Below are 25,659 nucleotides of genomic sequence, written 5' to 3'. Positions count from 1 at the left end.
GTTACCATAGGATACAGGTGTGTTGGATATACCAATAATTACAGCATTGGAAGTAAGGGAATTACCCTATCTTAATCACAAATACAGCATAATTGCATCTACTCTCTATGGATATCTTTGAGTGTAAGTATTATGCGCAAATATTATCTTTCTACGTAGGGATTTTGTGAACTGAAACTAGGAAGAAGTATGTGACCTCACTGGATTTTCCCCCGACAGGTAGAGGTCCCGGCACAGGATTCGCCAGGGACTCAGGTGTGTGTGTTCCGTGTACGTGGCCTACAAAAGCTCAGGTCGCCTTGCGCCGTGGAGGTAGTCACACCTGGCCTGGGGGAGGGCGGTAGACAGCAGTGTCTCTCTCACCAGTAGTCCTAGTTATACACGTGTCACAAAACACCAATAAGCTCCTAGTAGATGTACTACTTTAAATTTATATTGACGGCAATGTTTTTGTCGTGGTCTTCATTACAAATATTTGAACCCACTCGAGAATTGATTAACATTTCATAACAACTTGGAGCAAGTGAGGGAGGCAGTAGCAAGACTAACACCACGTGAAGAAAGAACAACATCCACGACATCTGTGACATGAAGACCCGGCCATCCTCCGAGTCCTCCATGGACTCTGCCAGTAGTGGTGACAGTAGTGGTGACAGTACATATGCTGTGCGGGTTGAGGAGCAGCTGCTCGTGAAGGGAGGAGGCTTCCCACTACCCCGACAGACACAGGCCCTGGGAAGGAGGCGGAGACTATTCGTTGTCGCCGTCATCTCTCTTGTCCTTAGTGTCATCAGTCTCCTCGCTGTCCTTCTCATCACTGCTTTCGTCTTCTTCAATAACAGCGACATCATACTCGGAGGCCAACAGACACAAGTTGCGGCGGGTGAAGAGGTTTGTCTGCCTTGCGTACAGCTGAACTCTGACCCCGTCAGCGGCAAGGGTTCATCTCTGCTTGACCTTCTTGATGTCAGGAAAGACGACGAAAGCAAGCCAACCATCTGCTGCGCGCGCACTAACGTCCAATTCGCCGCACTTTTTAAACTGGTAAATAGTCTTTGCTTGCTATAATTGTGGGAAAGAATGTGTATTTAAGAGAATAAACAACATTTCAAAAAATAAAAACCTAAAGTTTTGTTTTCCAATATTTCTCCTTAATCTTTTCATTGATTATTTCAGATCATTCAACGACAACAAATGATACAGAAGCTTACAGGTGAGAATAAAACAAATTATTTGTATAACAGTCTATATTGCCCTGATAAAATATACAAAAATTACAAAATTACAATTTATCGTACTACCTATGTGGACTTGATTTATGCAGAAGCAGTAACATTCTATCAAAGTAAAAGGTGTATTGATGTTCGAGGATTTATTATTGAATAATCAGACCTCAAAGTACCTCCAACACGTCGGACATTCACCCTGCTTTGACAGTCACACACACACAAACACACAAATTACTTACTAACAACAGTCACCAGAAATATTATCACGAGGACAATTTCAGATATGACTAATTTTCTCCTGTATCTTCTTACAGATATCCTGGAACCTGCTGGAGGTCATAAAATTGCAAAGACAGGCTCAAGCAGTGCAGTCTCAGCTCATCTGCTCATTCAAGCTGGTGAGAGACTAGGTTGTAGTTCTGTGTCCGTCATGTCACGTGATACACCCTAACCCTCTGCTATGTGGCGGTGATCAATATTTGGCAAGAGCAGCAGACTAATTATCAATAAATAATTAAGCCCTAGCCCTCTTATGCACCAATCAGTTGTGACACATCTTGGACTGTCAACATGCATGTACGAGGTTTGCTTGACCTCAGGCTGGCGGGTATTGTTTGTCAACCTGCGATATCAGTCTCTGGCGCTGTGCCAGGTCATAGGACACCTTACCTGTCAGAATCACATCTATCCACTACAACCGCTGATCACTACTGATTTTCAAGTAGAAAAGAGTTATCAACAGAGCTAGGTGACAGATGAAGGTCGAGAGAATAGATAAACGACTTGCACTCAAATGAGATTGAAAGTGTATTTCTTCTCTAAATAAACTGTGTTTGGTCTCAAGTAAGATTGTGAATACAGCGGTAGATTATGTAATATATATAAATATCTAAACTAGGTGAAAAGATGCAGCTGGATTTTTAATGTTTATGTCTATTTTGGCTTTAGGTACAGGGCAGGGAGGATTGCAGCAATGGAAGGGACCGGATGCTTCTGGACTGTCGCACGTGAGAACCGGCCTGACCTTTCACGACAACACTATCTACGTCGTCACGTCCGGCATGTACTACGTCTACTGTCAGATGCTTTACAACAACCGCGGCGACGACAACAACGAAGATGTTCCTCAGGTGGTCAGCAGCTACGTGTACCGCGAGAGCCTGATAGACCCCGTCATGTCAGGTATCATGCTCAAAACTCGCCACACCCGGTACAGCCAGCAGACCGACCGGCACACCAGCTACGTGGGGGGACTTGTTGCTCTCCACAAGGGAGACAAACTCTACGTCAAGGTCTCTGAACCCTCTGCTGTGTCCAACGACGAGAAAGGCAGCTTCTTTGGCTTGTTTAGGGTGGGCGAGTAGAGTTGCTGCAGGGTGTCTGGCATGGTTACAATAGGGCAGGAGAGGAAGTTTTGAATGACTGGCACGAGTGGGTAGAAAGACATCATCGTCATCATCATCATCATCATCTTGAGATTTAAAATGGTGTACTGTGAAGATCTGATTTATATTAGAAGTAGGTGTACTCATATGAATGTGTTCCTTGAATCATCGCAACACACGTTTGACACACTCACTGTGCTGTGCTACTAGATGATGACGGGAATGATGACCTTTGGCCCCTTGCAGAGATGTATTCTAACGGCAAGGTTTCACTGTTCCTCTTCGTCTCAGGTTTACACGGGTGGTTACACTGTGATGACGCGCAAAGTACTCGAGTTAATATTGACTTGGAAATGATGTGTGATTGATTGACGTGTGTGATGTGTGATCTCAAGTGAAAATTGACTAGTATGTGACGTGTGTATGTATGGTAAGTGACGTGACGTGTATCCAGAGTGACGTGCGTGACATGTACCCAGTATAACATGTGTTGTGCACGCCCTCTGTACAGTTACCGATGATATTCCGCTCAAAAGGTACAAGCTACACCTGACTGATAGTCTGGTCTATGCCTCCCCTGATAGTGATAATCTGGTACAAGCACAACATTGTGTGTGTGTGTGTGTAGTGTGTGTGTGTGTATAGTGTGTGTGTAGTGTGTGTATGTTTGTGTGTGTGTGTTGAAACTACATACTCTTATGTTGAAGTAAATAAAGATGTGTGGCCAGTGCTATCTGTAATAATGTTGAAATTTTTTTTCTATAAATATTCAACCTGTTATGTGTTTTTCGTTCTTTGATGTGTGAAGATGTAGAGACATAAATACACAGGTATTCTCTGTATTCTCGTCTCTTCCATCATCACTCGATGCCGTACATTCTCACGTCCCTTCTGTTCCCTGTCTTGTGAAGGTAGTTACATGTAATGTCCAGAACGTTCGGTAATTGATCTTGAATGCAATATCTCACAACAGCACTTTTAAATTTCCTTCACTAAATTAACTGCAGACAGTCCTTTTACAATAATAATAATTTTTTCTATACGCCGTTTCCTCTGTTCTTCGTGCGTGGTGTTGATGCTTCATCAGTGTGGTGCTATCGTCCTTCATATCATGTCTATAAATAGAGTCTCACCTGGAGACTTGGCTCTTTATTACAAAGTGAAATCTGAGATCACCTGGCCGAGGTGAAGTGGCTAAGGAGTCAAAGCCGTCAGACACGACTTACTCAACCGTCGCAATAGTTTGACATTTCCATGTTCTATTTTTAAACCGCAGAGTGTTAATCATCTATTTCAAAAAAGAAAACCTCTTTGTGTTTTAGTATAACATGGCCTTTAAATCAAGATTTTTCACTTTCTCTGGGTTTCACCTATTTACTTAAAAACTGACACATACAAACACACACGCACGCACCCGCGCGCGAGTGCGGACACACGCACACAGAGAAGACTATTCTTGATATTTGAAAATATGAAACTACATTTAACTATTTTGTTTGTGATATGGTATTGACGATGGAGCAGGTAAAGAACATCTCTACTGACTACCATAAACTTTAAATAAAAGGACCACAGATAAAATCTTTCACTTACAAAAGTCTCTGATGTCGTCCTTCTTCTATCATCCTCACTTGCTTTTGATATTAATATTCTTTTATTTAAATATAACATACTATCAATATAACTCTAACCTTGTACAGGAGTAGGTGACACCTAAAGACAGTTACCTAGAGGTGGGGATTTCTATAAAATTGAAATCTGCATGACTAGCATCCTATACTGAGACACCCAACAATTTTATTATTGTCCTGATTTTGTTACATAATTTTATCTGCAACACGAGATTTATCTTGATAACACTGAGACAGTAAGAGTATGTTGTGGGATTTCCATGGACTGTATCTAATGTTGTAACCGAAGTGTAATCACGGTGCATATCAACAAGACGGTTATCAGGGTCAGGTCACTGGACCTCAGTGAGACGCTGTCAGCTAAAAGCAATGACCTCTCTCAGGTACATACGAGAGCAGTTGAGAAAGGTTTAGGAAAACATTGTCGGCTATTTCTGAGAAACGGTCTCATGCTTATGTCACCCACTGCCACCATATGGGGCGTCAGTCGTACCATACTAATTCTAATCAAAACGAAAGTAACTTCTTGAAATTGTCTATTTTCATTACAAACCTGAATTTCGGAAAATCGACATTGATTTTTGTCACTACTGAGACCCTACAATATTGAAATCCTTGAAATCATCTGACGATTTTGCTGACAATTGTCAGATGTACTAAAATAATCATCTACATTAGATAAAGGTAAAGACAGGTCAAGGACTGGTATAATTGGAGGTAATTGGCGAGTATTGTCATTTAGTGTGCGGTCAACAGTCCAGGATGTCGACGGTCTAACCAACTGGCTGTCAGTTTTGTCACAATTAGGGAGCGGGTGTCATTTGTCACCTGTCGACATCCACCTTTACTCTCCCAAACCTCTATTTCTGTCCTTCCTGCCAGCGCAAACGATACTTTGTTTCTCGTAAAACATCGTATGTCCACTCTGATTATATACAGAAGACTGTACATTACTTACTATCACATAACGTTTATTTTAGAAGCTGAAACAGTACACACTATACAAACTAATATTCCACTCAATATATACAAAAGCCTATTTTTCGTTTCACTTAGTTTCTTGTATTCCAGAAATATATAACGAAAGCTAATTTTCTTCGTATTTGTTGGTCGTGATGTACATAATAAGAAAGAAGGTTGGGTGTATTGTTAATGTTTAATACACATGTAGGCATTAGTATTACAAGATACAAGATAAAGAAAATCTTTATTGTCTATGTTCGCAAGAGACATAGAAATTTTTCTTCGTAGGGAGCTCCGAAAGAAAATATGAGTAGATATTACAGTTTATACAGTGCATAGCAATCAGAATGTAGAAATTCAAATGTAGCCAGATATACTGTCCTTAAGTACATTATTATGTTATCTAACAGCCATTGCCCACTAGATAGTTTCGATCATCGCAAGATATAAAGTTTCTATTTACGAATTTCTACTAGAATTCTATGCAGTGCAATGCTAACAGTGGATTGTTTACTAACAATTCATTTCACGGGGTGAGGTACTGAATGTCCCCCATACCCTCAATTATGAGCTATTATTTTATAGACGTGTACCTAACATACAGACACTTAAAGTATTGACACCTGTAACTCAGGTAGGTGAACCCTGCCAGGAGGTATGTGTGCAAACATGTCTCCGCAGATTGTAGAAGTGTAAAGAAAGCAATCTTTCATTCAGGGTTTCTTAGAAATAAAAACGACCAATTTTCCAGAAAATGTTCCTGGCGCTTACAGTTTAAATTTACAGCAACGATTTGACATGCGCGAGACTACTTGTGAATTTAGTTCTGAAGACTGACTTTGACTTTCTGAGAATTCAGGTCTGACCACCTTTACAGTTGGCCACCTCCTCACTACAAGTGGGACCACTCGGAATACTTCAGAAAACACTTTGTTAGTTCATCATTACTTCTGTCATGTCTACACAGCAAATTCTAACACTACAACGCAGTGTAGTAACATTTTTTTTTTCACCATATGTCCAGAAGTAATAATAATTTTCATCGTCCTCGTTGCCAGGGAAAATAAACACAGACCTTGGGATCTGACAGTTTCTGGTGGTAGCGTGTAGTGTGTGTGTGCGCCTGTGTGAGGTTAGCAGTTAGAAGACGTTGATTTATAAGTAATTCAGATGAATTATTTATTATATTTTAAACAGTGTGCTAAAAATCGTGTTGTATAACTATTGTTTGAAGGTTTTTTTCTACTTTTTATCACGTGTGTTCTACATTCATTATCTACCCAGCTATCAAGATGTCATCTTACTATCACTTCAACGCTTGATACATGGCTCACACATGAAACAGGTTTTGGAAAAAAGGCGGAATGAACACTATTTATAATTAATATCTCACATACATACACGTAAAAGCACGCACGCACACACATATCACAATCACATTCGCATGCACACAAACACACGAGCGTACACAGAGAGAAAGAGGAAGGTATGAAACTGAAAGGAGGTCACGACGTGACGTAACCGAGGTCACTTAACTCTGTCTCACCTCTGTTCTTCACATGGTGCAGGGGATAAGTTTGCCATAATATCAGAAAAATTAAATGCCTTCTGTCTCAAAATATCAATATTCTTCGGAAGTGCATCTTCTAAAGTGCATGTTAGTACATAGTGTCAAGCATTAACGGTCCCGTAATGTACACTGAGCAGATATACACATCTACTGACATCGTAAGGTGCATTAATTTGATTTCCCCGTGCAGGTGTTCGCTTTTGTGCTATAGCCTTCCTTCCATTTTGTGTTGTCAGTAAACATCTGTAGTTGAGGGCACAGTGCAGGAAGAAAGATATATCTCCACCAGGGCTTTCATCGGTGGTCGTGTCTCGCCCCACGTGACTCGTCAGGTAGGTCGGCTTTGCTTACCTTCCTTGTGCCCGCTACCTATATAAAGCTCACACAACCTCGCCACCGCCAAGGGACAGGGGGAGGGCAACATCGCTGCTCGCGACAGTATCTCACACATTCACACACACACAGACACTAGGTCATCTCCTGCTTCAACACTAGTTATGTTTACAATCCTTTGAGAGCAGAAAAGCCAACGAGACAAAGTAGGACTTAGACCTGCAGCAGTCGCTTCAGCGATAACAACTTTGCCGACAGCAACAACAACGACATGAAGACCAGGCTGTCCTCCGAGTCCTCCATGGACTCCACCACCAGCGGTGACAGTACGTACGCCGTGCGGGTTGAGGAGGAGCTCCTCGTGAAAGGAGGAGGCTTCCCAGACCGCCGACAGACACAAACCAGAGGAAGGAGGAGGAAACTGGTCGTTGTCACCGTCATCTCTCTTGTCCTTAGTGTCATCAGTATCCTCGCTGTCCTTCTCGTCGGTGCCTTCGTCTTCTTCAACGACAGTGAACTTATCCACGGGGACCTGCAAGCACAAGTCTCAGTGAGTGACGAGGTTTGTCTTCCTTGTGTACAGCTGAACTCTGACCCCGTCAGCGACACGGATTCGTCTCTGCTGGACGTGCTGGAGGTCAGGAGAGACGACAACAGTGACCTGACCGTCTGCTGCGCTCGCACGAACGCTCAATTCGCTGCTCTCCTCAAACTGGTAAAATGTTCTCTTATTGTCTCAGTAGCTTCGTGAGTAGCAACTCAACAAAACCTAGCCAATCTGTCATTTTTTGTAAATAAAATGTATTTGTAGGTTGCTAGAAATTACATACAATGGTTACTCAAAACTCAGCAATAATCCTCTTCATGGTTGATTTTTCTCCAGATCATTCAGCGGCAGCAAACGATCAAAAAGCTAGCAGGTGAGAATACTGCATTTTATTTTTACTGGTAATGTTGACCAAAAGAAATAGCGTTTGAAAATATTTAATTATTTAAAAGCAATCATCAAAATTAAATAATAGTCATAACGTTTTTGTATTGAAAATATCCAGTAACAGAATGAATGTTTTTGTTTTGGGGTTTTTTTTTATACCTTGCATTTCATCATCCTTTTTCTAGAAAGTATGTGTGTTGAACTCAAACCACTTGTTTGGTATAAAGCTACAATGTTTTGGGTCTGATGGATCTACTCTTGTATCCTGCAGATAGTTTGGAACCTGCTGGAGGTCAGAACCCGGCCAGTACAAACGACACGAGTGCTGTCTCGGCTCACCTGCTCTTCAAGGCTGGTGAGGGATCTTGTCACACCTGTGTCTTGTAAAATCTCTATTAACCTCGTGAGGACTGTGATCTCACAATGAGCGAGTTATAAAGGCAGCAAGAGCCGCGACCTGCTAAGCAGGTGTTTCAAGCCCAAACATTGATACACAGACATCCAGTAACAGCAGGGTCACGTCCTTGACCTTATGTAACCTACTTAACCAGAGGCTGACGTAAACATTTACAAATGCAAATAGAAGGTCAGGAAGGTTGCCGCAATCTTTGTGGCTCTGTGCCAAGAGAGACTGTTATCAGAATCCAACCCTCGACTTTATCACCTCTGACGATTGCGTAATCAGTCGTCCTCTATCTGATTTATTATGAAATAGAGAAGAGTAAACAGTGTCGATAAGAAGATAAAAACACCAGGTACTCAAAAACGAAAGCAAAAGTTGTTATGAGTCGGGTTCAGTGAAACATAAATATGCTTACTGTTTCAGACAATTGTTTCTACTTCAGGTCTGCTCATACGGCATAGCTAAAAGTGATACCCGTAGACTTTTTGATATTTCTTTTATTTGCTTTTCTTTGTTTTCTTATTTGTTATTTCATCTAACACTTTTTGCAACATTCATTAAATTATCTTCCATTAAGTAATATATGTATGTTATAAGTTTATATATATATATCCGTTGTCGATCCTTAATACATTTCATGTATTCACCTAGAGTTTATATTTATTGTCAAAGGAACAGGAAAAGAAGAAATACAACAGTGGAAAGCCCCGGATGGCCATGGACTCTCGCACGTGAGACCCGGCTTGACGTTTTACGACAACACTATCTACGTCATCACGTCCGGCATGTACTACGTCTACTGTCAGATCCTGTACCAGGTTGATACTACTACTGGGGTGGTCAGCAGCTACGTGTACCGCGAGAGCCTGATGAACCCCATGATGTCGGGTATCGTGCTCAAGACCCGCCACACCAAGTACGTCCAGCAAACCGACCACCACGCCAGCTACGTGGGGGGACTCGTCGCTCTCCACAAGGGAGACAAACTGTATGTTAAGTTGTCCGATTCCGACCTCGTGTCCAACGATGAGAAAGGCAGCTTCTTTGGTCTGTTTAGGGTCGGGGAGTGAGTGGATGTGACCAGAGGCGAGGTGAGGACAGACAGAGAAGGGCTAGGGTAGCCTGACAGTATCAAGTCTGACATTGCATGTTTGAAGTTTATTTCAATGTCTTGCAAGAGTCGGACATTGTACCCGATGACTTTCATCCTAAGGAATGGCCCGAGGAAGAGCTTGTGAAGTGTTTTATCATACATAGATGTGTACATTATTGCACGTGGGCTGCACTTACACAACAGCTAAGAGGACGAGAGGACGTGTGAGGAGGCAAACCATTCAGTAGAGATGCCACATTCTACAGGCACAGTCTTGAGAACATCTCATTGCTGATCTCACAGGCAAATCCCAGCATGCCTTGGTCTCCAACTCTTTCTCTTCCCATGTTTGTGTAGTGAATTCTGTGTGTGTGTGTGTGTGTGTGTAGACTCTTAGCTCAAAAGCTTCGTTGCAGGTGATGTTCATGCGATTGTGACGAATGCTTGAATTAGAACATTAAACATGAATTTAAATAAATAAATAGCTGCACTACACTGACTGAGTTGACCTCGTTGAACCCTGACGTATCGAATGAGATTTATTTATTTTATGCTATATTTTATCTATGGCACATTAATATAGAAATTGTGTCCATCTTGTAAACATCAACAACACCTGTTACAACAGGTTTGCTCCTGCTGAGTAGTTTAACGAAATTAGAGGAAAGTATATTGATATTGAAATTCTTGATCATCTAGCCATCACAGATTCTCGCAAAACAGTTGTTAAAGGCCTCCAAGCAATAGCCGGCGATGACCATAACTTTAAATAAATAAACAAACACAAATTTCGTGACATGTCCGGCATGAGCAGCATGGGTTCCCGAGGGGTGAGGGCGCTGTGTCAGGGTAGGTGGTCAGGGGTAAGATCCTGAGGGTGGCTTTGATGGTGCCGACCTCTCTTATTCTGGTCTCCCTCCCCCTCCCCCGAGATTGTGCGCTTCTCCTGACTCAGCTCTCGATATCGCAACTGCTTATTGGAGGAAATGACCTAATCCTCTCAGTGCGTGTGGGATGAATGCACGGTCTCCTAGCAACCTAACGAAGCCGCTATATTCCACATCTACAAAGTCCCGCACTTACAACAGGCACATCTCTCTGCCTCCCAGAGCAGTGAAAATCCTCGCATGGCTTCTCCTTCATCGCCTCCTCTTACTGACAGTGTCACTGAAAGCCATCAGCGAATGGCACCAACATATCTTTGCTGATGACACATCCAGGGAAAATGTCAAGAACATGCATTCATCGCACTGAGACAATTGTCATTTTCTCCAATAAGGCCACACCTGTCGTTTCTATAGCGACAAAGGGATACCACCTGATCCTGGACCTTTATTATTTACTATTTGCTTAGTGACCTCCTCGTCTGCCTCGTCTGTGGGTTGAGTGTCAAGGTCGTAGTTTGTCTTCATCAAGTGGACAAAGTCTTCATCTTTACGGAAGAACCGGTTTAGAAGAGTTCGATTTCTGCAGGGTCTTTCGCTTCTTTGTTAGAAGCTTTTCTCCCTCAGCACTAAGCAAATAGTAAGATTCAGTCGACTGTGAACCAGAGACAGACAAGGAAATCATCGAAGTGATTGGAGTCGTGCTTGCAATTTTCTGGCCACACTTAATAAGTAAGCAGGACATTTTCTCACCCCTGCCTCACACTACAGAAGTGGGCACAGTGGTCCTAACCAGAGTTGTTTAGTCACTAGGAGGGGCTGCCAAACTCTCTACTGCTTCGGTCCAGTAGAGCGAGAACCTATTCCCTGACCTCCTGTGTGCAGGTTTGAGTGTACCCGCACTTGCTGGTGTCTCCCCCACACCACTCCGCTCACCCCTCAGTGCCTTTGGCCGATGGTTTTCAGCTGTTGGTCTTCCGGATCCAGTTTTGTTTGTTTTGTACAGTAGGATAGACAGACCCTGACATGCGAAGGGAGAAAGACTTGCGTGTGTTTACTGGAAGTTTGGGACCTTACATGACCGTCACCAGGTAAAGCTTATCACATTACAGGTAGCCTAGTTCTCCGACAAAGAGCCACGCGTGTGACTCACCGGGATATCTCACCCTACTATATTCAGTGCTGATTCTTTCTCATAAAATTCTTGACTCGTGTTTTCTGAAAATTTACAGATAACATTGCCTTAATTAAATAGAGACAAGCAGCGAGTTCTCTTTGACTCAAAGCAGTGTGTTTAGCAATCTCTAGCCTGTTACTTTGATCGATGAATGGATTCTCTCCTTGTCTAACAGAGCTCTAATTATACTGTAATTTAAACATTACTGAATGTGACTGTAAGGTAATGATGAATGTCAATTACATAGCTAAAATTTAACTCACTATCCTGAACTTGCAAAACACAATGGCACACAAACATACAACGATTTATTTAAAGGTTTGTGGACTGACCTAAAGATTGCATTAACTACACCCCAATTCTTATAAAGCTAACGTTGATATTATTGCAGGAACTGGCTTAACAGTAGCAATGGCGGAGCTCAGGTAAAGCGTGTCACCCTGGCCTGCTCGCCACCTGAGCAGAAAGGGGCATTCCCCTATGAATATTCATGAGGCTAAAAATAGCGACTTCTCATACATCGCTAGATGAACGGGGCGAGCGTTAGGTGATGGCCGATAATCTACTTCTCTGTTGAAACGCTTCACCAAATCACCCAAATCATTTCTAAAGTCAAGAGAAAATGGGCTTCTCGACATTATTTGGCTCCAAGACCATCACAACGGACTCAAAGTTGCCTGGCAACACGTTGATGAGCAGCGATGTCGAGCAGCAGTCACACGACAGGTATCGACACTTGTGTCGCGAGCCTGGCGAGGTTGTCGTCAGGTCGAGGCCCGCCTTGCGTCTCGCAATCCTCTCTTTCGTCATTACCGTCGTCTGCTTTCTCATCGTCGCCGCCACAGCTGTAGTCGTCGTCGTACGCAGTCACGTGGCTGCTAGACAAGAGAGCGAGGAACAGACCTGTGTCCCCTGCCTCCAGCTGACCCCTGACCCCACTAGCGAGGTGAAGTCGATGTTGTTGGAGACGTTGGACGTCCATGTCGAGGCAGACGAAGAGATTTGTTGCGCAAGGACACGTTCACAGTATGCCGCAGTGTTCAAACTGGTAAGTTCACCTCTTGACCTCAGCAACTACCCAGCTAACGGGATGTTGCACATGCTATACAGCTGTAGCAATGCTTTGTTTTCCGGTGTGTATATGCTCTCCAGTGCATTAATAACCTAATAAGTTCCAAAAATGCATAGTTATTATATTAATTAATGTGCCAAGTTGTGTGCATGGTACAACAGGTCATCAGTAGAACATGAGTGATTCTCTGATTTATTATGCTTTGTACTGTATATGTGTTTAACTTCACACATTTAAAAGAAAGCACACACAAACACGTTAATACAAGTGTGTGTGTGTGTGTGTTGCATCAATACATGACATATTCACACTAAAAGCTATAGAAGTACAGTAAATGCTCATACATGACAACATTACACCATTTAAGATATTCAACCACGTGTTTGACACTATATAAGCTATATGTACATATAAAGTTGTCACTATGTTTAGCAGGATAGGAACTCGATTAATCTTCTATTGTAATATAAATAAGTATTTGCATTTTACAAACTAGCTTTGTTGCTTTTTCATGCCACATATAGTAAACACTGTTAGTTTTATACTTCAGCTTTACATGACATCAATGTAGGACTGGACACAAAAATATTTAAACTAGAATAAAACTTCAGCACTAAGATAATATTGCAATAATATTATGATAAGTTTAAATAAGAACACGTGAAACGTATTTTACTTTCGCAATACCTTTATCTTTAGAAAGATTAAAATGAGTGACGGCCGTTAACAATATTATTTCTCGGACACTGCTTTCTATTTATAAACAAAAGCTTTATGGTGAAAAATACAATCCTGACCATACTAAACAGACTAACCTGACCTTCTGTCTTCACAGATTTTACTGAGACAGCAAGGGGCTCGACACCTGGCAGGTGAGACTTCATGCGTCCTTTTTTTTTTTTTTAATTTTTTGGCTTAAGTTCTCACAAATTGACAGCATCTCCTTACCTTTATTACTTCAAATACACTACAATAAAGTTAGTCTTACTTACAAACCCACTAGGCGACCTTTCAGTGTAAGCCTGTGCAAACATTACTGATCTTTATTATCTTGTAGTATTATTTGCCGGACATTATAATAATACCATGCATCTTTTCACAGAAATTTTGAAAGAGTCCGACTACAGTGTGTACAACAAGAGCTCGGCTGTCTCAGCTCATCTTATTCTCAACTCTGCCGCTAACAGAGGTATGTATGACAGAAACACCTTGTTACCTGTGCCACAGGTGTGTCTAGCTATTGTCTCTAATAATAGTGTCAGGGTTAGGGTTGTTTCTAATAATATGGTCAGAGGTATCCAAGGTACACCCTGTTCATAACCTAAATATCCAGGATGACTAATTTTCATTAAACATGAAACCCTCTATGGTAAATCTCATTTTATATTTATAGCTAAATTTACCCTTTGAACTTATAAGAAATTTTGTGTTGTATTTACCAGAAGTCACGTCTGGATCAGACAAGGAAAACCAGAAACTGATAAGATAGGGAATACCTGAACATTAGTTACACTTCCTGATCCGTTGACATGTCATTAGGGCACAGTCCCCCGTAATGGTGTCAGACCTCTAACTTCCTAGTTGTGTGTGTGTTCATTTGTGTTTTTGTGTGTGTGGGTTCATGTGTGTGTATGTGTTCATGTGTGTGTTCATGTGTGTGTGTTTATGTGTGTTTTCATATGTGTGTGTGTTTATGTGTGTACTGTCGTGTTTACGAATTTGAGAGAGAGCCAGGACAAATCGTGTAAACATTGCAGTGATAAACACAGATAAACCTATCTGGCGTGCAGGAGAGTCCCCCCAAAAGCTTGTGCAGCGTTGGCGAGCTCCAGAAGATTCATCATTTTCTCACGTGCGCCCTGGTCTGACGTTCCGAGACAACGCCATCTACGTGGTCAGCCCCGGCCTGTACTACGTCTACTGCCACATCCTCTTTGATCTCGAAGACGAAGAGAAGGGAAGTAACTCAAGACTTGTCAGCAGTTATGTCCTTCGTGACAGCCTCATCTCACCGGAAGCCTCAGGCATACTGATGAAAACACGTCACTTCCGGCACGACGACGTGAATGATCGCCATGGTAACTACGTCGGCCGACTCGTCTTGCTTGACAGGGGAGACAATTTGTACGTGAAAGTTTCCGATCCGTCCCTCGTGTCCAGCGATGAGAAATCGAGCTTCTTTGGTCTCTTCAGAGTTGGTGATGCTTGAGTCTGGGCTGGAGGCTGTTGAGTGCCGGCACTGGAGGTGAAGAAAGAACAATGACTTGAATGCAGACATTTTGCTACAGCTCTCAGGGGATGTGTCTAAAGTCTATAATTGAGGTAAATGTACTGAGTCCACTTTAAGGACGATTATATTTAACGAGTAACTTTCGATGTATGTTTTGCTAAGTCAATCATGATGTGTTAACAAATACACAAAACGACAAAAATAAAAGTTAAGCTACTATGACAACAAAACATTGTTTTGATTAAGTGTGTATACGCTTGACATTGATAGTTACAGTTCATCAAGAGATTCGTGTGTTTGGGACGGTTATACAAATCTGTACTTTACAGACAGAAATTGGAACACAAGAAAACCCTTTCGGGTATGTCTTTAGCTGGTACACTGTTTGTTAAACTGATACAACAGTGTAATGTACTACTACCAGAGTATTTGACTAATACAACAGAGTAGTTAGCTGATACCACAATGTAATTTAGGGACACAATATCTTAATAAACTTAACTGATACAACAGGGTAAATACAATAACAATGAATTTATTTGTCCTAGTAGGCAATTAGAACCTGGAAAGGTGCTCTAACCACTAAAGTAAAAGTAAGAAATAAAAATAAGAGAGAAAGTTCGTTGTAAGGTGATGCGTTAAAATATGTCACCATGAAAAAAATATTAGGAAATGAAAAAATGTGCAAGAGACAATTATATATATAATTATTTAAACAAAAAATTACATTAGGAATATTCATGTGCGCACCTACAATATCACACACATCACACATACAACACGCTGGAATGTGCCTTGAGTCGAGAAGGAGTTGAGAGTTGAAACACTCCGCCAAACTGAACAGCACAGATGTTAGGACACGCCCACAGATCCCATCAGCCCCTGCGACTTCTTGACCTTGACCCGCTATAGCAGTTCCATCACGCAGACTTCAGAAATGACTTTGTCGATGTCGGAGACAAACGACTGTCTCAGTTCCCTGACTATAAAGGAAAAAATCACGGTTCTCCAAACATGCGTAGAAGTTGTTGAAAACATTAGGCAAGTCCTGATCGCTCTCGCCATTGAGTTTGATTACTTTCCTAGTGCGGTCCTTCTTGTGATTGACAGACGACATAGACTTGACCTCCTGCCAGGCGTGTCAAAGGTCGCCAGCACAGTAACCAAACTCGTGTTTGTCTTTATTCTTCTGTTTTAGCTCTTTTGATCTCGTCCCCCACCTCTCTATCCGTAGATGTTTTAGCCAAGTCATCGCCGGTGAAATAAACACGCTTTTTTTATTTATTTAGTACATGCTTCAAACTCCTGGTTACCCACGATTTGCTGTGTGGAACATGCAGTCTGCGTGTTTAAATGTTTAAATGATAATGATCAGTAGATGTCAGATGGAGTTCTTTCCTCGTTTGGGCTAAAAACGTAGTTGATATTGTAGAAGTTTAGACCATTTGAAAGCATTTTCTGCAATTTTTCAAACAGGTTATTGTCACCTGCACAGAAGAAACCTTTTGATGATTTATTCGTGGATGTTCTTTGTTCTAAGACTTGATACAAACAATTGCCTTTAACCTTTAAAGATGTGGTAAATGTCTACTTTTTCCAATGAATGGGTTAAGGTCAGTGGAAACACATCCGAAAATATGTACTACCAAATTCCTGTAGTTTTCGACATGTGCATAATACTATTTTTAAAAGATATGTTTTCAGTGGGCGGTTGAATAGTGTCTTCAAGTAGCGAACGTAAGATGGAAAAGAGTTTTAAAGGGTCTCCAGCATCGATGTTGTGTGCCTTAGGGGTTTTATGAGTGTTTTCTTCTACAGAGCAAAGGGCGTTGGCAGGAGCAAGTGTTTATATCAGTTTTACGAATGTTTTGTACCAGTACAACTCCAAAGGAGGTCAGGAAAGTTTTTGTCTTTTTTTAAGAGGGCGAGGTCTGTCAGGGGAACATAACAGGATACATTGTGGGATACGTGTATCCTGCTCGGTTTTGACGGCGTTGTTTTGTTCACAGAGATAAGGCTAATTTATAACAAGACCTCGACATGTCTCGGATCAGGCAGGCCACCATGTCCTACAAACAGCTTTCTGCTTTGATGGAATGAATGTTTCACTAAGCGAAGTAGATATTTAAAGGTAGTGAAATACATTAGCACTTTTATCTGTCAATTTTATCTTTTACAAATAGCCGTTGACATTTAAATTTGTTTTTCTCTAAAAACCGTCGTTCAGTCTACCTGTCTTCCTGTACTTCTTCTCGTTTTCTATCCTCCGTGCGAATTAGTTCTCTTTTTCTCCCTCCTTGTTTCTCTGCATCTCACTCATTTTATTACTGTTTTTCACCTCACTTATTTCTCGGTATTACAACCCTTTCATTTTTCTTTCTCACCTGTCCTTTTTCTCCGCTCCTTGCTAGCTTTATTTTCCTTTGGTACATGGTACACTCAGCAAGTTTTGACCATACTTATGATTCTAACAATGTAACTGTGTATTGTTCATATTTGAAAGACACTTACAATATGTATATATGTGTGTGTGTGGAGACTTCCACGTAATCGATTTCTGTGCAAAAGAGTTTTCTGAGGAAAAGCTTCTACACCCTTAGACACCTGCTATAATAAATGAATGAATCCGGATACAAAGGGAGGGACCTGCTCTAAATAACACTTACAGACGATAGACTAAGATGAACAATATCCTTTGTTCTAAGAAGTCATAAATAATAGTTTACAGTTGTTTGAGAGACAGAGCTACAGGACATGGGCCTTCTCTCTAAGGCGTGTGATGTATTTTTAAGTGTGTGTCTCCCACTAATACTGTTTTGCGACACAAATACAACAAAATCACTTTTTACTCGTCTGACCTTGCCTTACTTTTGTTGATTTCATTGTAGTGTTAAATGCAACCTAATTTAAAATTAATTTTGTTTAGGTAAAATGACAATGCAAAATAATAAGCAAATTTAATAAAATGCACATGCAGTAAGAATAAGACAAATATATATATATCATTGTCTTATGCCTTGCATTTCAGTATTATGTCACCATCATCAAAAAGCTATGACATGGATTGGTTTCACATCATATCATCAAATTATTATACTCTTTGTCATGTGTTGGAATGACATTTTCGCTTCTCTTTTTGAACCTTGAGATTTTCATGAATGCGCTGTATTCCCAGAAAACTTGTTTCTCTGTGGGACTTTCAGTCTGTGATTCACTTGTATACCTTGTCGATAAACATGGCGGTGGTATATGAGTTGACAGCTAAAACGAAAGTTGAAATCTATTTTCTACTTCGTTCTTTCCTGCTACCACCTGGCTGGAGCCCAGGTAACAGCAAATATCGAGTCGCTCGGGCGACGACATTGAGCGGCCGTGTGCACACCTGGCTGAGCATTCAAAGCAGCCAATGGCTGGTTAGTTGACAGCATAAAGACCTCAACGCGTCGGTTGTTTCTAACAGCCATGTAGTAGGTATAGACACAGAAAGGTTAGGATGGCATGCACTCGCAATGTAGAGTTACCTTTGTGAATGAGTAATTAGTAATGAGATAATGGATGCAAGAGGCTCATCCTCGTCCATGGAATCAGACATCAGTGACAACAGCATCTCGCACCTGCTGCGGGTCGACAAAGATCTTCATCTAACAGATGATGGCTTTCAAGTCCGCAAAGGTAGGGAGATCCACTCAACCAGGTCCACTGTCGTCTGCTTGGCCTGGCTCTCTCTGGTCGTCGGCATCGCGACTCTGGTTATCACTGGAACCGTTGTCATCTGGATCCTCGTTGGCAGAGTGGACAGTTGGTCCATTGAGCCTTCCTTGTCGCCGAGCGAAGAGGTTTGTCTCCCGTGTGTGCAGCTGACCTCTGACCCTGTTACCGGTACGGACTCTCCTCTGCTGGAAGTGCTGGATGTCAGAATCGATAACAACAACGATTCAAAGACATGCTGTGCGCACACCAACGCGCAGTTTGCCGCGCTCTTTAGACTGGTGAGTAAAGCAACGGGAATATTGTATAGCAAAGTATATCATTCAGCTAAGCCTGCTTTGTTTTCCTTCTAAAGCTCATTTTAAACACACAACAATGTAATACACATTGTTAGCCTGAACATCTAACATAGAAATGAAGAAAATGCATCTTAGTTTTGTTGTATTTTTCTTGGTTTCAGATTCTTCAGAGACAGCAACAGGTTCAGAGACTTGCAGGTATGGTACACAAATATGAGGAGACCTTAAGTGACTTCAGATGTCACAGGATTCTATTATACACTATAATATCAATGCTTGATTTCAAAGAGATAGATTGAGGTGACACAGGGTGAGGTTTTGCTAATCGTCATGAACGACTGGAAAAAGAATTAAATAGAGATACAATATTATAGTATTTTAATGTCCTTAGTTTTAATCAAAAATGTTTGTCTAGCAGTTTTTAAGTCTACAGAATATGCAGTGCTTCTTTATTAATTAATTGGTCTACAGATGTCCTTAGAGGTACAGAAGAACAGCCCAACATGGAAGCTGTGGCTGCTGCTCATCTTGTCTTTAAGCCAGGTAAGAGGGTTCTGCAGATGTCACAAAGTGCAGCAGTTTGTCTACAATGCGACCTCTGTGTCTATGTATCTATCTCACCTAACTGTGTCTCTCTCCTCTCTCTGTAACCTGAGGTGCACTGGGGTTGTCGATATGTATTGACCGCCAGGAGTGCTTGCTGATAGCTGCAGGTAACGATCGCAGGTAAAACTCACACAAAGACCAGCAAACATGGCCTAAGCCCGGTCTAGTCATCAACTGCACTTTGCTGACTGCGCTTGCAGAGGTCAAGGTGGAGTTCGGGTCACCTGGCAATCAAGGTCAAGCATCGTAGAAGCTTATTAAATTACATGTTGACGGAATTCTGTTGACAATTCTAGACGGTGTTTGTTTGTCGCATTTGTAGCCGACATGCAGCCGTGTAAATAATTTCACCCATTATCCCCTCCCCCCCTTGATGTCGCAGCCATTTTTATTTGAGTTCCAGGGTTCATGCTTGTCAGACTTCAATTTTTTTGTAGTTATAAGATGAAGGAGAGCTTTTCTTCCAGTGTAGCTTGCTGAGACACCATCTCTGCCTCGCTGTACTAGGAGGAGATTAGAACATACTAAGGGGTGTGTGGGTCTTTCTTCATTGTAACACCTCCAGGCAGCAAATGTGTGCAAGTGGTCAACAGTGACCAGCTGTCCAACTCTCACACCCAATAAAGGAACAGCGATGTGAAAGGTCTGCAATCATTCATCGTCAGACATAAGCATAAGCACGTTGACAGCAACCCACGTATAACCAGTTCCAGTTTCTTTTCAGCATATATTATCGAACCCGTCTTTCTTTCTTTGTTTCTTTCTGTTTAAGGATTGACGTGTTTTACTGCCAGTGAGAGAGTTGGTACATGCGTGTGATTGTGTGCGTGTGTGCTGTCTCGTGATATTTGGTGTTACTCTGAAAGAAAAGTTCAAAAAACAACTTAAGAGCGAACTTCTAAAATATATCCATAAAAGAGTCCCTGTTACTCTTTCATTCTATTTCTCTGTAGCTCTGGATCCCCTATCTAACCTAAGTCATTAATGTTAAAGTAGTAATGAAATACCAATATTATGCTCATAAGCTGTTTTTCCAGGGTCACGGACAAACGAGGTGCAACAGCTGAAAGGCCCGGATGCTTCAGTGATGTCATACCTGCGACCCGGCTTGACCTTTTACGACAACACTATCTACGTCATCAACCGTGGCATGTACTACGTCTACTGTCAGATCCTCTACGACAACATCGATTCCAACACTCGGGTAGCCAGCAGCTACGTGTTCCGCGACAGCCTGGTGGACCCTCACGCGACGGGTATCGTGCTCAAGACCCGCCACACCCGCAATGACAAGGACAACGACCGCCACAGCAGCTACGTAGGAGGACTGCTCGAGCTCCACAAGGGGGACAAACTGTATGTTAAGGTCTCGGATCCCTCTTTGTGTCCAACGACGAAAAAGGCAGCTTCTTTGGTCTGTTTAGGGTAGGCAGCTAGCAAGAGAGACAGTAAAAAAATATCAGAATAGAGAATAACTTACAAACATATAAATAGTGAACACTTATATACAGATACATACTACATGACGCACTGTATACACAATCGTACACGTTCATTGAGGTACAGGCTTGCACCATTCCTCATACACACAGGTGCCGAGTACACATTCCAACGGACAGACTAAACAGCTGCGTATCAGTACAACAATAATGTCAACACAAGTAAACATGTCGAAACAATAGTATCATAATAATTATGCATATCTATATCATAATTCAATAATGCGTGCACACATAATACATATCAATAGATATATAAAATATATTGCTGGATATACTCACCGTATTCTGATAAAGAACATCGTTTAATCATTATCCTCGAATAGCAGGGAAAAAAGTTTAGGTTGACTAATGGATGCCATTCTGACAAGATGATGGTCGTGGAGTGCTTCAAGCATGATATTCTCCAAGAAGATATTAAGCCACATTAATAATAATAGTAATAATATCAATAAATATAGTAATAGTGTTCATCCTTGACGTACGCCTACTGGGGTTCGAAAGTAAGCTTCTTGTTGGCTGTTCATCAGAACTGAACTCGTTGAGCTATTGTATCCCACTTTGACGACTTGAACGAGGTCTTCTTCGATGTTGAATATGAGCATCACTCGCCATATTCCTTTGTGGCAGACTCTGTCAAGTATTTTTATAAAGTCTATGAAGCTTTGGTAGAGGTCTCGCTTGTACTAAAGATGATTTTCTTTGAGAATGCAAGTGGCTGATAGGGCAGACAAGCTTTATAGTTTTGTAGTTCAGTTCATATTGAACACTGGCTTACAAGTAAGCAGTTACTTCATTCAGGATGGCACATAAAATTGTCATCGTTATACTCTTGGATGACATTTTGTTTACTAAGTCAAAGAAGAGTTGGTGGTGATCAGCGATACGCATCGTGTTCATCGCAGAATGAGTTGTGGTAAAAGGTGAAGGTGTATGTGAGGATTGAAGCAACAAGAATGAACAATGACCTCAAATGAAAATAAAGTAAATTTACCTACGATGTACCTCACTGTATGAATAAACAATAGAAACATGTCTCTTGTTTTGAGCTTTGTTCATTCCTTAAAATGTCCTAGTCTAGACTACGTTGTCTTTCCATATTATTTACCTTAGGGACAGGGTCATGTCCTGAATGTTGTTTTAGTTTGATTTTTAGTCTTGAATACAATCTCGTTTTTTTTAATCTCATAAAGCTTTAGGTAAGTCTGCAGAAGAATTTCGACAAAAGAGTGATATTTATTTGAAAAGACGTATGGAAAAAACAAAAGCAATAAACAACGCACAAACTGAATTTAATTTATAAGCGCTTTCATTTGTATAATACTTAAAATCAATGCATTTATATTATAATTATTGAGAATATAAATCCAGAAAATGTAAAAATAGTTCATCAGGCGCTTGTATTTTTGCACACGAATTCATATAGTGTGTTGTTAAAATATCTGAAATTTGTGTAGGCTTTTTTCCCACAGAAAAAAAGTGGTTTATGTTTTATTTTCTGATGAGTCTGACAGTTCGACTGCAATGTTTGTTTTCGAATGAATAGTCAAAGCTCAGTTTGAAACAATATCCTATCACAGTATGAGTCAAGAGTACACCCTGCTCCTTTCATCCTACAACCTCACGATAACATAAAAATCGTCTGAGACGATGGCATCGAGAATGTAAACAAATACTTCTAAGGTATCAATAGTGGAACTAATGGGGAAAGACTGTCACAGGTTAATTACTTGGCTTTATGAACATTTATATCTATCCATGGATATGTTTGCAGACAAGAAGCTCAATAAATAAAAAAAAAGGATTATGACTCAGTGCTTGAGAACTATTTTGTGCTTTACCAGGTTATATAAGTTTTGTTCCTCTTTTATCATCTCAAAGTTGCCTATCGCGCCGATGGTGCTGATAAACGCCCAGCCTATTAGAATTTAACTTTCCGACCCAAAGTAACCATGTTTACTTTATGATCCTTATAACAGGCTTCGAGTGTGTCACGTGATCTCTTCCCTTCTTGTGTGTTTGCGCGCAGTTCTTTTTCTTGTGTGTCTCTTGGAGCCCCTTGGCGACCTTTGAAAACCTGTTCATAGAACGTGACCCCATTTTTCCTTCTGTCTTCTTGACCTACTTTAACCTCAATGGCCGTCAGGTCAAAGAGGTCACGTTTGGCAGCATGCGTCTATACATCGGGAAAGGCGTCCTCGGGAGTCACAAAAGTTCAAATGTTTACTGTAGCTTTTAAGAGAAACTTTTCATAAGCTAATTCTTTCGAAGGTGTATCCCAGACATGACAGTGACCCACACGTATTCTAACGTTTGGCTGTAGAACATAAGCTTAGGTATAGTTGATCGTTTAGACATCGGGGTTAGGGTACTAGAGTATAGTATGTGTTAAAAACGTCTTTGGGTTTGTGTCAAGGAAGATGGTGTGTGCTTTATATATCCTAATTTATTATTATTTTAAGAAGACGTGCAGACCATACGTCAAAACATCCTTCAGAGTTAGCCATGTGTTCAAGTGTTGACACCTATGTTATTTGCACATATTTAAACACTCCAAAGCACATAGATATGTTAGAGAGAGGTTTAATTGTTGTAGCAGGTAAGTGTACACCAACTTAGAACTACGAAACTAAAAGTAGCAGCAATTGTGAAGTAAGTCAAAGCAAAACTTGTCTATCTCTGACAAGAAGGTGGCAAGGTCTGATATTGTCATTCACCTTTTTCTAAACCTTTTTACTTGGTAATCCCAGAGGCCGTGTACATAAACGTGTAGTCACGTGAACAGGTCGATCCTGAGTAACCCCGTGACAACAAACCTTTGCACTGACTCACTCTCCCCCTCATACAGGAAAACGAAAGCAGCGACGATTTAAGAAAAGCTAAATCAATCTCCTTGAGCTCTTAGAAGAAGTCGTGAATGCCACCTTTAAAAATAAAGTGAATGTATTCTCTTTTTCTTTTTATACCTTTTCAGCTGCAGACGTTCAACAAACAGGCAGAACTAGAGAAGCGCTCGGGTGAAAGGTTGACAAGTGATCACCTCGCCACTCAACATTTTTTACAACTGAGATGACCTTTCACCTTAAATCAAGTCTTCTGAAGGTGCCCTTGGATGTTATTATGTCTCACTCAACTTTAGAGAGGACGACCGGTTGAAATCTGTTCCTTTGTCAGTTATTGCATTCCGTGGTTTCTGTTCAATATTCATGTTTGCATGTCCCTGGATGTGAATCGTCAACGAACTTCATAGTAAGGGCTTTTTTTAGAAATGAGATAAGAACTTTTGTAAAAAAAACCCTCTCGTTGTTTTTGTAAATCTCTGTTTACCTACCTACTTCTCTGTCTGTCCGTCTGTCTGCCATATTTTACAAATCTCGTTGTTTATATTGCGCCATTGTGTAAACAGATCAAATAATTCAAATAAATTTAACAACAGCAGTTTATGTGTGCATGTTGAAAAGCAAGGAGTTATCAGAATAACAAAAAGGAACAAGATGAGTAGACACCAAAAGAAGAACATATAGGACAAAGCGAAAGCAAAAGTAGAACATTTGAGAGAAACAGAAAGTGAAAGTACAACACACATAGCTCTGTCAGCATGGGGAACTTATCGCGACTAGACGGTCTTTGTGATTCACGGTTTTGTTAATTATTCATTTAACGAATTTACTTTACATAGACTCGTAGTAGATAAAAAAAGTTTGCCCACAATATTAAATGTCTGCAAAAACATACAACACACTTTAGCAGATCATAAGATAGTCACATGCACGCACACATATGCAACTGAATGGCAAGCAAAAAAATATTTCTCCCCAGACCAGGTCGAGCAGTATCGAGTGGGGGGGTAGGTAGTCTGAACACCTCTTTACAACTATTAGACAAGACTATTTCTAATTGTTTACTCTAGGACACGACAGCATAGCGATGTAATTAAGAACACTGGGGCTACGAAAAACAATGGAGGTAAGAATGTAGACACCAGTCAGCTGACAGTAAGGCTGGCAACTCCTGTGCTTCTGAGATCCGGTAATGACATTAGTTCTCTATAATGTTTGTCATGCATTTACATTATTTATAATGTAAATAATAAATAAAACAATATTGCTTTTCTTATCCACTGTTATCTCCGATGATAAAAAATGAAACACTTCTTGCACCAATCAAAAAAAAATTTGAATTTTACTTTTTATCGTGCGTGTGTGTATATATATATATCTTAATAGATGTTTAGTTTTTGAACCAGCTCAGGTCGTTAGGAATCAAACTACTAACAAGATTTTAATAATGTTTATGTCTCTGACCAGTCCTGAAGGAAGAAGACGAGCCTTAGTCACGACATGTACATCTCCCGAGTTGAGATTAGAGTCCACCAGGGTAGCGGCCATGGACGGTGGGTGCGGTGCGGTGCGACTTCTTTAGGATTAACCTCGCCTAGACCAGGTTTTAATCGTATGGTTAAAACATTAACCAAAGACAATGATTAAATGTTCTTCCCTGTATTTCTTTCGCTAAATAGCCTTACAACAAGTGAGCTCCGCCTCGATGCCGAGTTGTCAAACCTCGCTTAGTCCGCTCTTCGGAGAAAGTAAAATCACGAAAGCCCCTCTATGTCATGTCGATGTTAGCTAAACTAATTTAAA

At 41.0% G+C, this 25,659-nt stretch overlaps 4 protein-coding genes across 4 annotated transcripts; all 4 read left to right on the top strand.

The window, feature by feature from the left end:
- The first annotated feature begins 265 nt into the window (after positions 1 to 265).
- LOC112567119 lies at positions 266 to 3,344 on the top strand. The gene is made up of 4 exons (XM_025243664.1): positions 266 to 1,044; positions 1,177 to 1,213; positions 1,544 to 1,627; positions 2,178 to 3,344. Exons 1-4 carry the CDS (start codon positions 589 to 591, stop codon positions 2,591 to 2,593), a joined length of 993 nt encoding a protein of 330 aa, XP_025099449.1. The 5' UTR covers positions 266 to 588; the 3' UTR covers positions 2,594 to 3,344.
- A 3,829-nt stretch (positions 3,345 to 7,173) lies between these two features.
- Positions 7,174 to 10,040, top strand: LOC112566724 (tumor necrosis factor-like). The gene is made up of 4 exons (XM_025243059.1): positions 7,174 to 7,826; positions 7,995 to 8,031; positions 8,317 to 8,400; positions 9,121 to 10,040. The coding sequence occupies exons 1-4, from the start codon at positions 7,383 to 7,385 to the stop codon at positions 9,516 to 9,518; spliced, it is 963 nt and encodes a 320-aa protein (XP_025098844.1). The 5' UTR covers positions 7,174 to 7,382; the 3' UTR covers positions 9,519 to 10,040.
- A 2,062-nt stretch (positions 10,041 to 12,102) lies between these two features.
- On the top strand, positions 12,103 to 15,134 carry LOC112567018 (tumor necrosis factor ligand superfamily member 11-like). The gene is made up of 4 exons (XM_025243452.1): positions 12,103 to 12,650; positions 13,510 to 13,546; positions 13,777 to 13,863; positions 14,465 to 15,134. The coding sequence occupies exons 1-4, from the start codon at positions 12,225 to 12,227 to the stop codon at positions 14,881 to 14,883; spliced, it is 969 nt and encodes a 322-aa protein (XP_025099237.1). The 5' UTR covers positions 12,103 to 12,224; the 3' UTR covers positions 14,884 to 15,134.
- Positions 15,135 to 18,275: 3,141 nt separating this feature from the next.
- Positions 18,276 to 22,272, top strand: LOC112566675 (CD40 ligand-like). Its single transcript, XM_025242979.1, has 4 exons — positions 18,276 to 18,893; positions 19,073 to 19,109; positions 19,383 to 19,454; positions 20,555 to 22,272. Exons 1-4 carry the CDS (start codon positions 18,456 to 18,458, stop codon positions 20,944 to 20,946), a joined length of 939 nt encoding a protein of 312 aa, XP_025098764.1. The 5' UTR covers positions 18,276 to 18,455; the 3' UTR covers positions 20,947 to 22,272.
- The last annotated feature ends 3,387 nt before the right edge of the window (positions 22,273 to 25,659 follow it).

This window comes from Pomacea canaliculata, linkage group LG6 (genome assembly GCF_003073045.1).
Source record: "Pomacea canaliculata isolate SZHN2017 linkage group LG6, ASM307304v1, whole genome shotgun sequence".
Lineage (NCBI taxonomy): Eukaryota > Metazoa > Mollusca > Gastropoda > Architaenioglossa > Ampullariidae > Pomacea > Pomacea canaliculata.
The sequence above is the reverse complement of the archived record's forward strand: the minus strand, read 5'-3'. Positions and strand labels throughout refer to the sequence as shown.

Bases quoted from the DNA above. Each gene is read 5' to 3' on its own strand.
- LOC112567119 (XM_025243664.1), top strand. From the start codon at position 589: ATGAAGACCCGGCCATCCTCCGAGTCCTCCATGGACTCTGCCAGTAGT. The intron at 1,045-1,176 runs GTAAATAGTCTT...TGATTATTTCAG, and splicing joins TCGCCGCACTTTTTAAACTG to ATCATTCAACGACAACAAAT. The intron at 1,214-1,543 runs GTGAGAATAAAA...ATCTTCTTACAG, and splicing joins AATGATACAGAAGCTTACAG to ATATCCTGGAACCTGCTGGA.
- LOC112567018 (XM_025243452.1), top strand. From the start codon at position 12,225: ATGGGCTTCTCGACATTATTTGGCTCCAAGACCATCACAACGGACTCA. The intron at 12,651-13,509 runs GTAAGTTCACCT...CTGTCTTCACAG, and splicing joins ATGCCGCAGTGTTCAAACTG to ATTTTACTGAGACAGCAAGG. The intron at 13,864-14,464 runs GTATGTATGACA...TCTGGCGTGCAG, and splicing joins CAACTCTGCCGCTAACAGAG to GAGAGTCCCCCCAAAAGCTT.
- LOC112566675 (XM_025242979.1), top strand. From the start codon at position 18,456: ATGGATGCAAGAGGCTCATCCTCGTCCATGGAATCAGACATCAGTGAC. The intron at 19,110-19,382 runs GTATGGTACACA...ATTGGTCTACAG, and splicing joins ACAGGTTCAGAGACTTGCAG to ATGTCCTTAGAGGTACAGAA. The intron at 19,455-20,554 runs GTAAGAGGGTTC...CTGTTTTTCCAG, and splicing joins TCATCTTGTCTTTAAGCCAG to GGTCACGGACAAACGAGGTG.
- LOC112566724 (XM_025243059.1), top strand. From the start codon at position 7,383: ATGAAGACCAGGCTGTCCTCCGAGTCCTCCATGGACTCCACCACCAGC. The intron at 7,827-7,994 runs GTAAAATGTTCT...ATTTTTCTCCAG, and splicing joins TCGCTGCTCTCCTCAAACTG to ATCATTCAGCGGCAGCAAAC. The intron at 8,401-9,120 runs GTGAGGGATCTT...TTATTGTCAAAG, and splicing joins TCACCTGCTCTTCAAGGCTG to GAACAGGAAAAGAAGAAATA.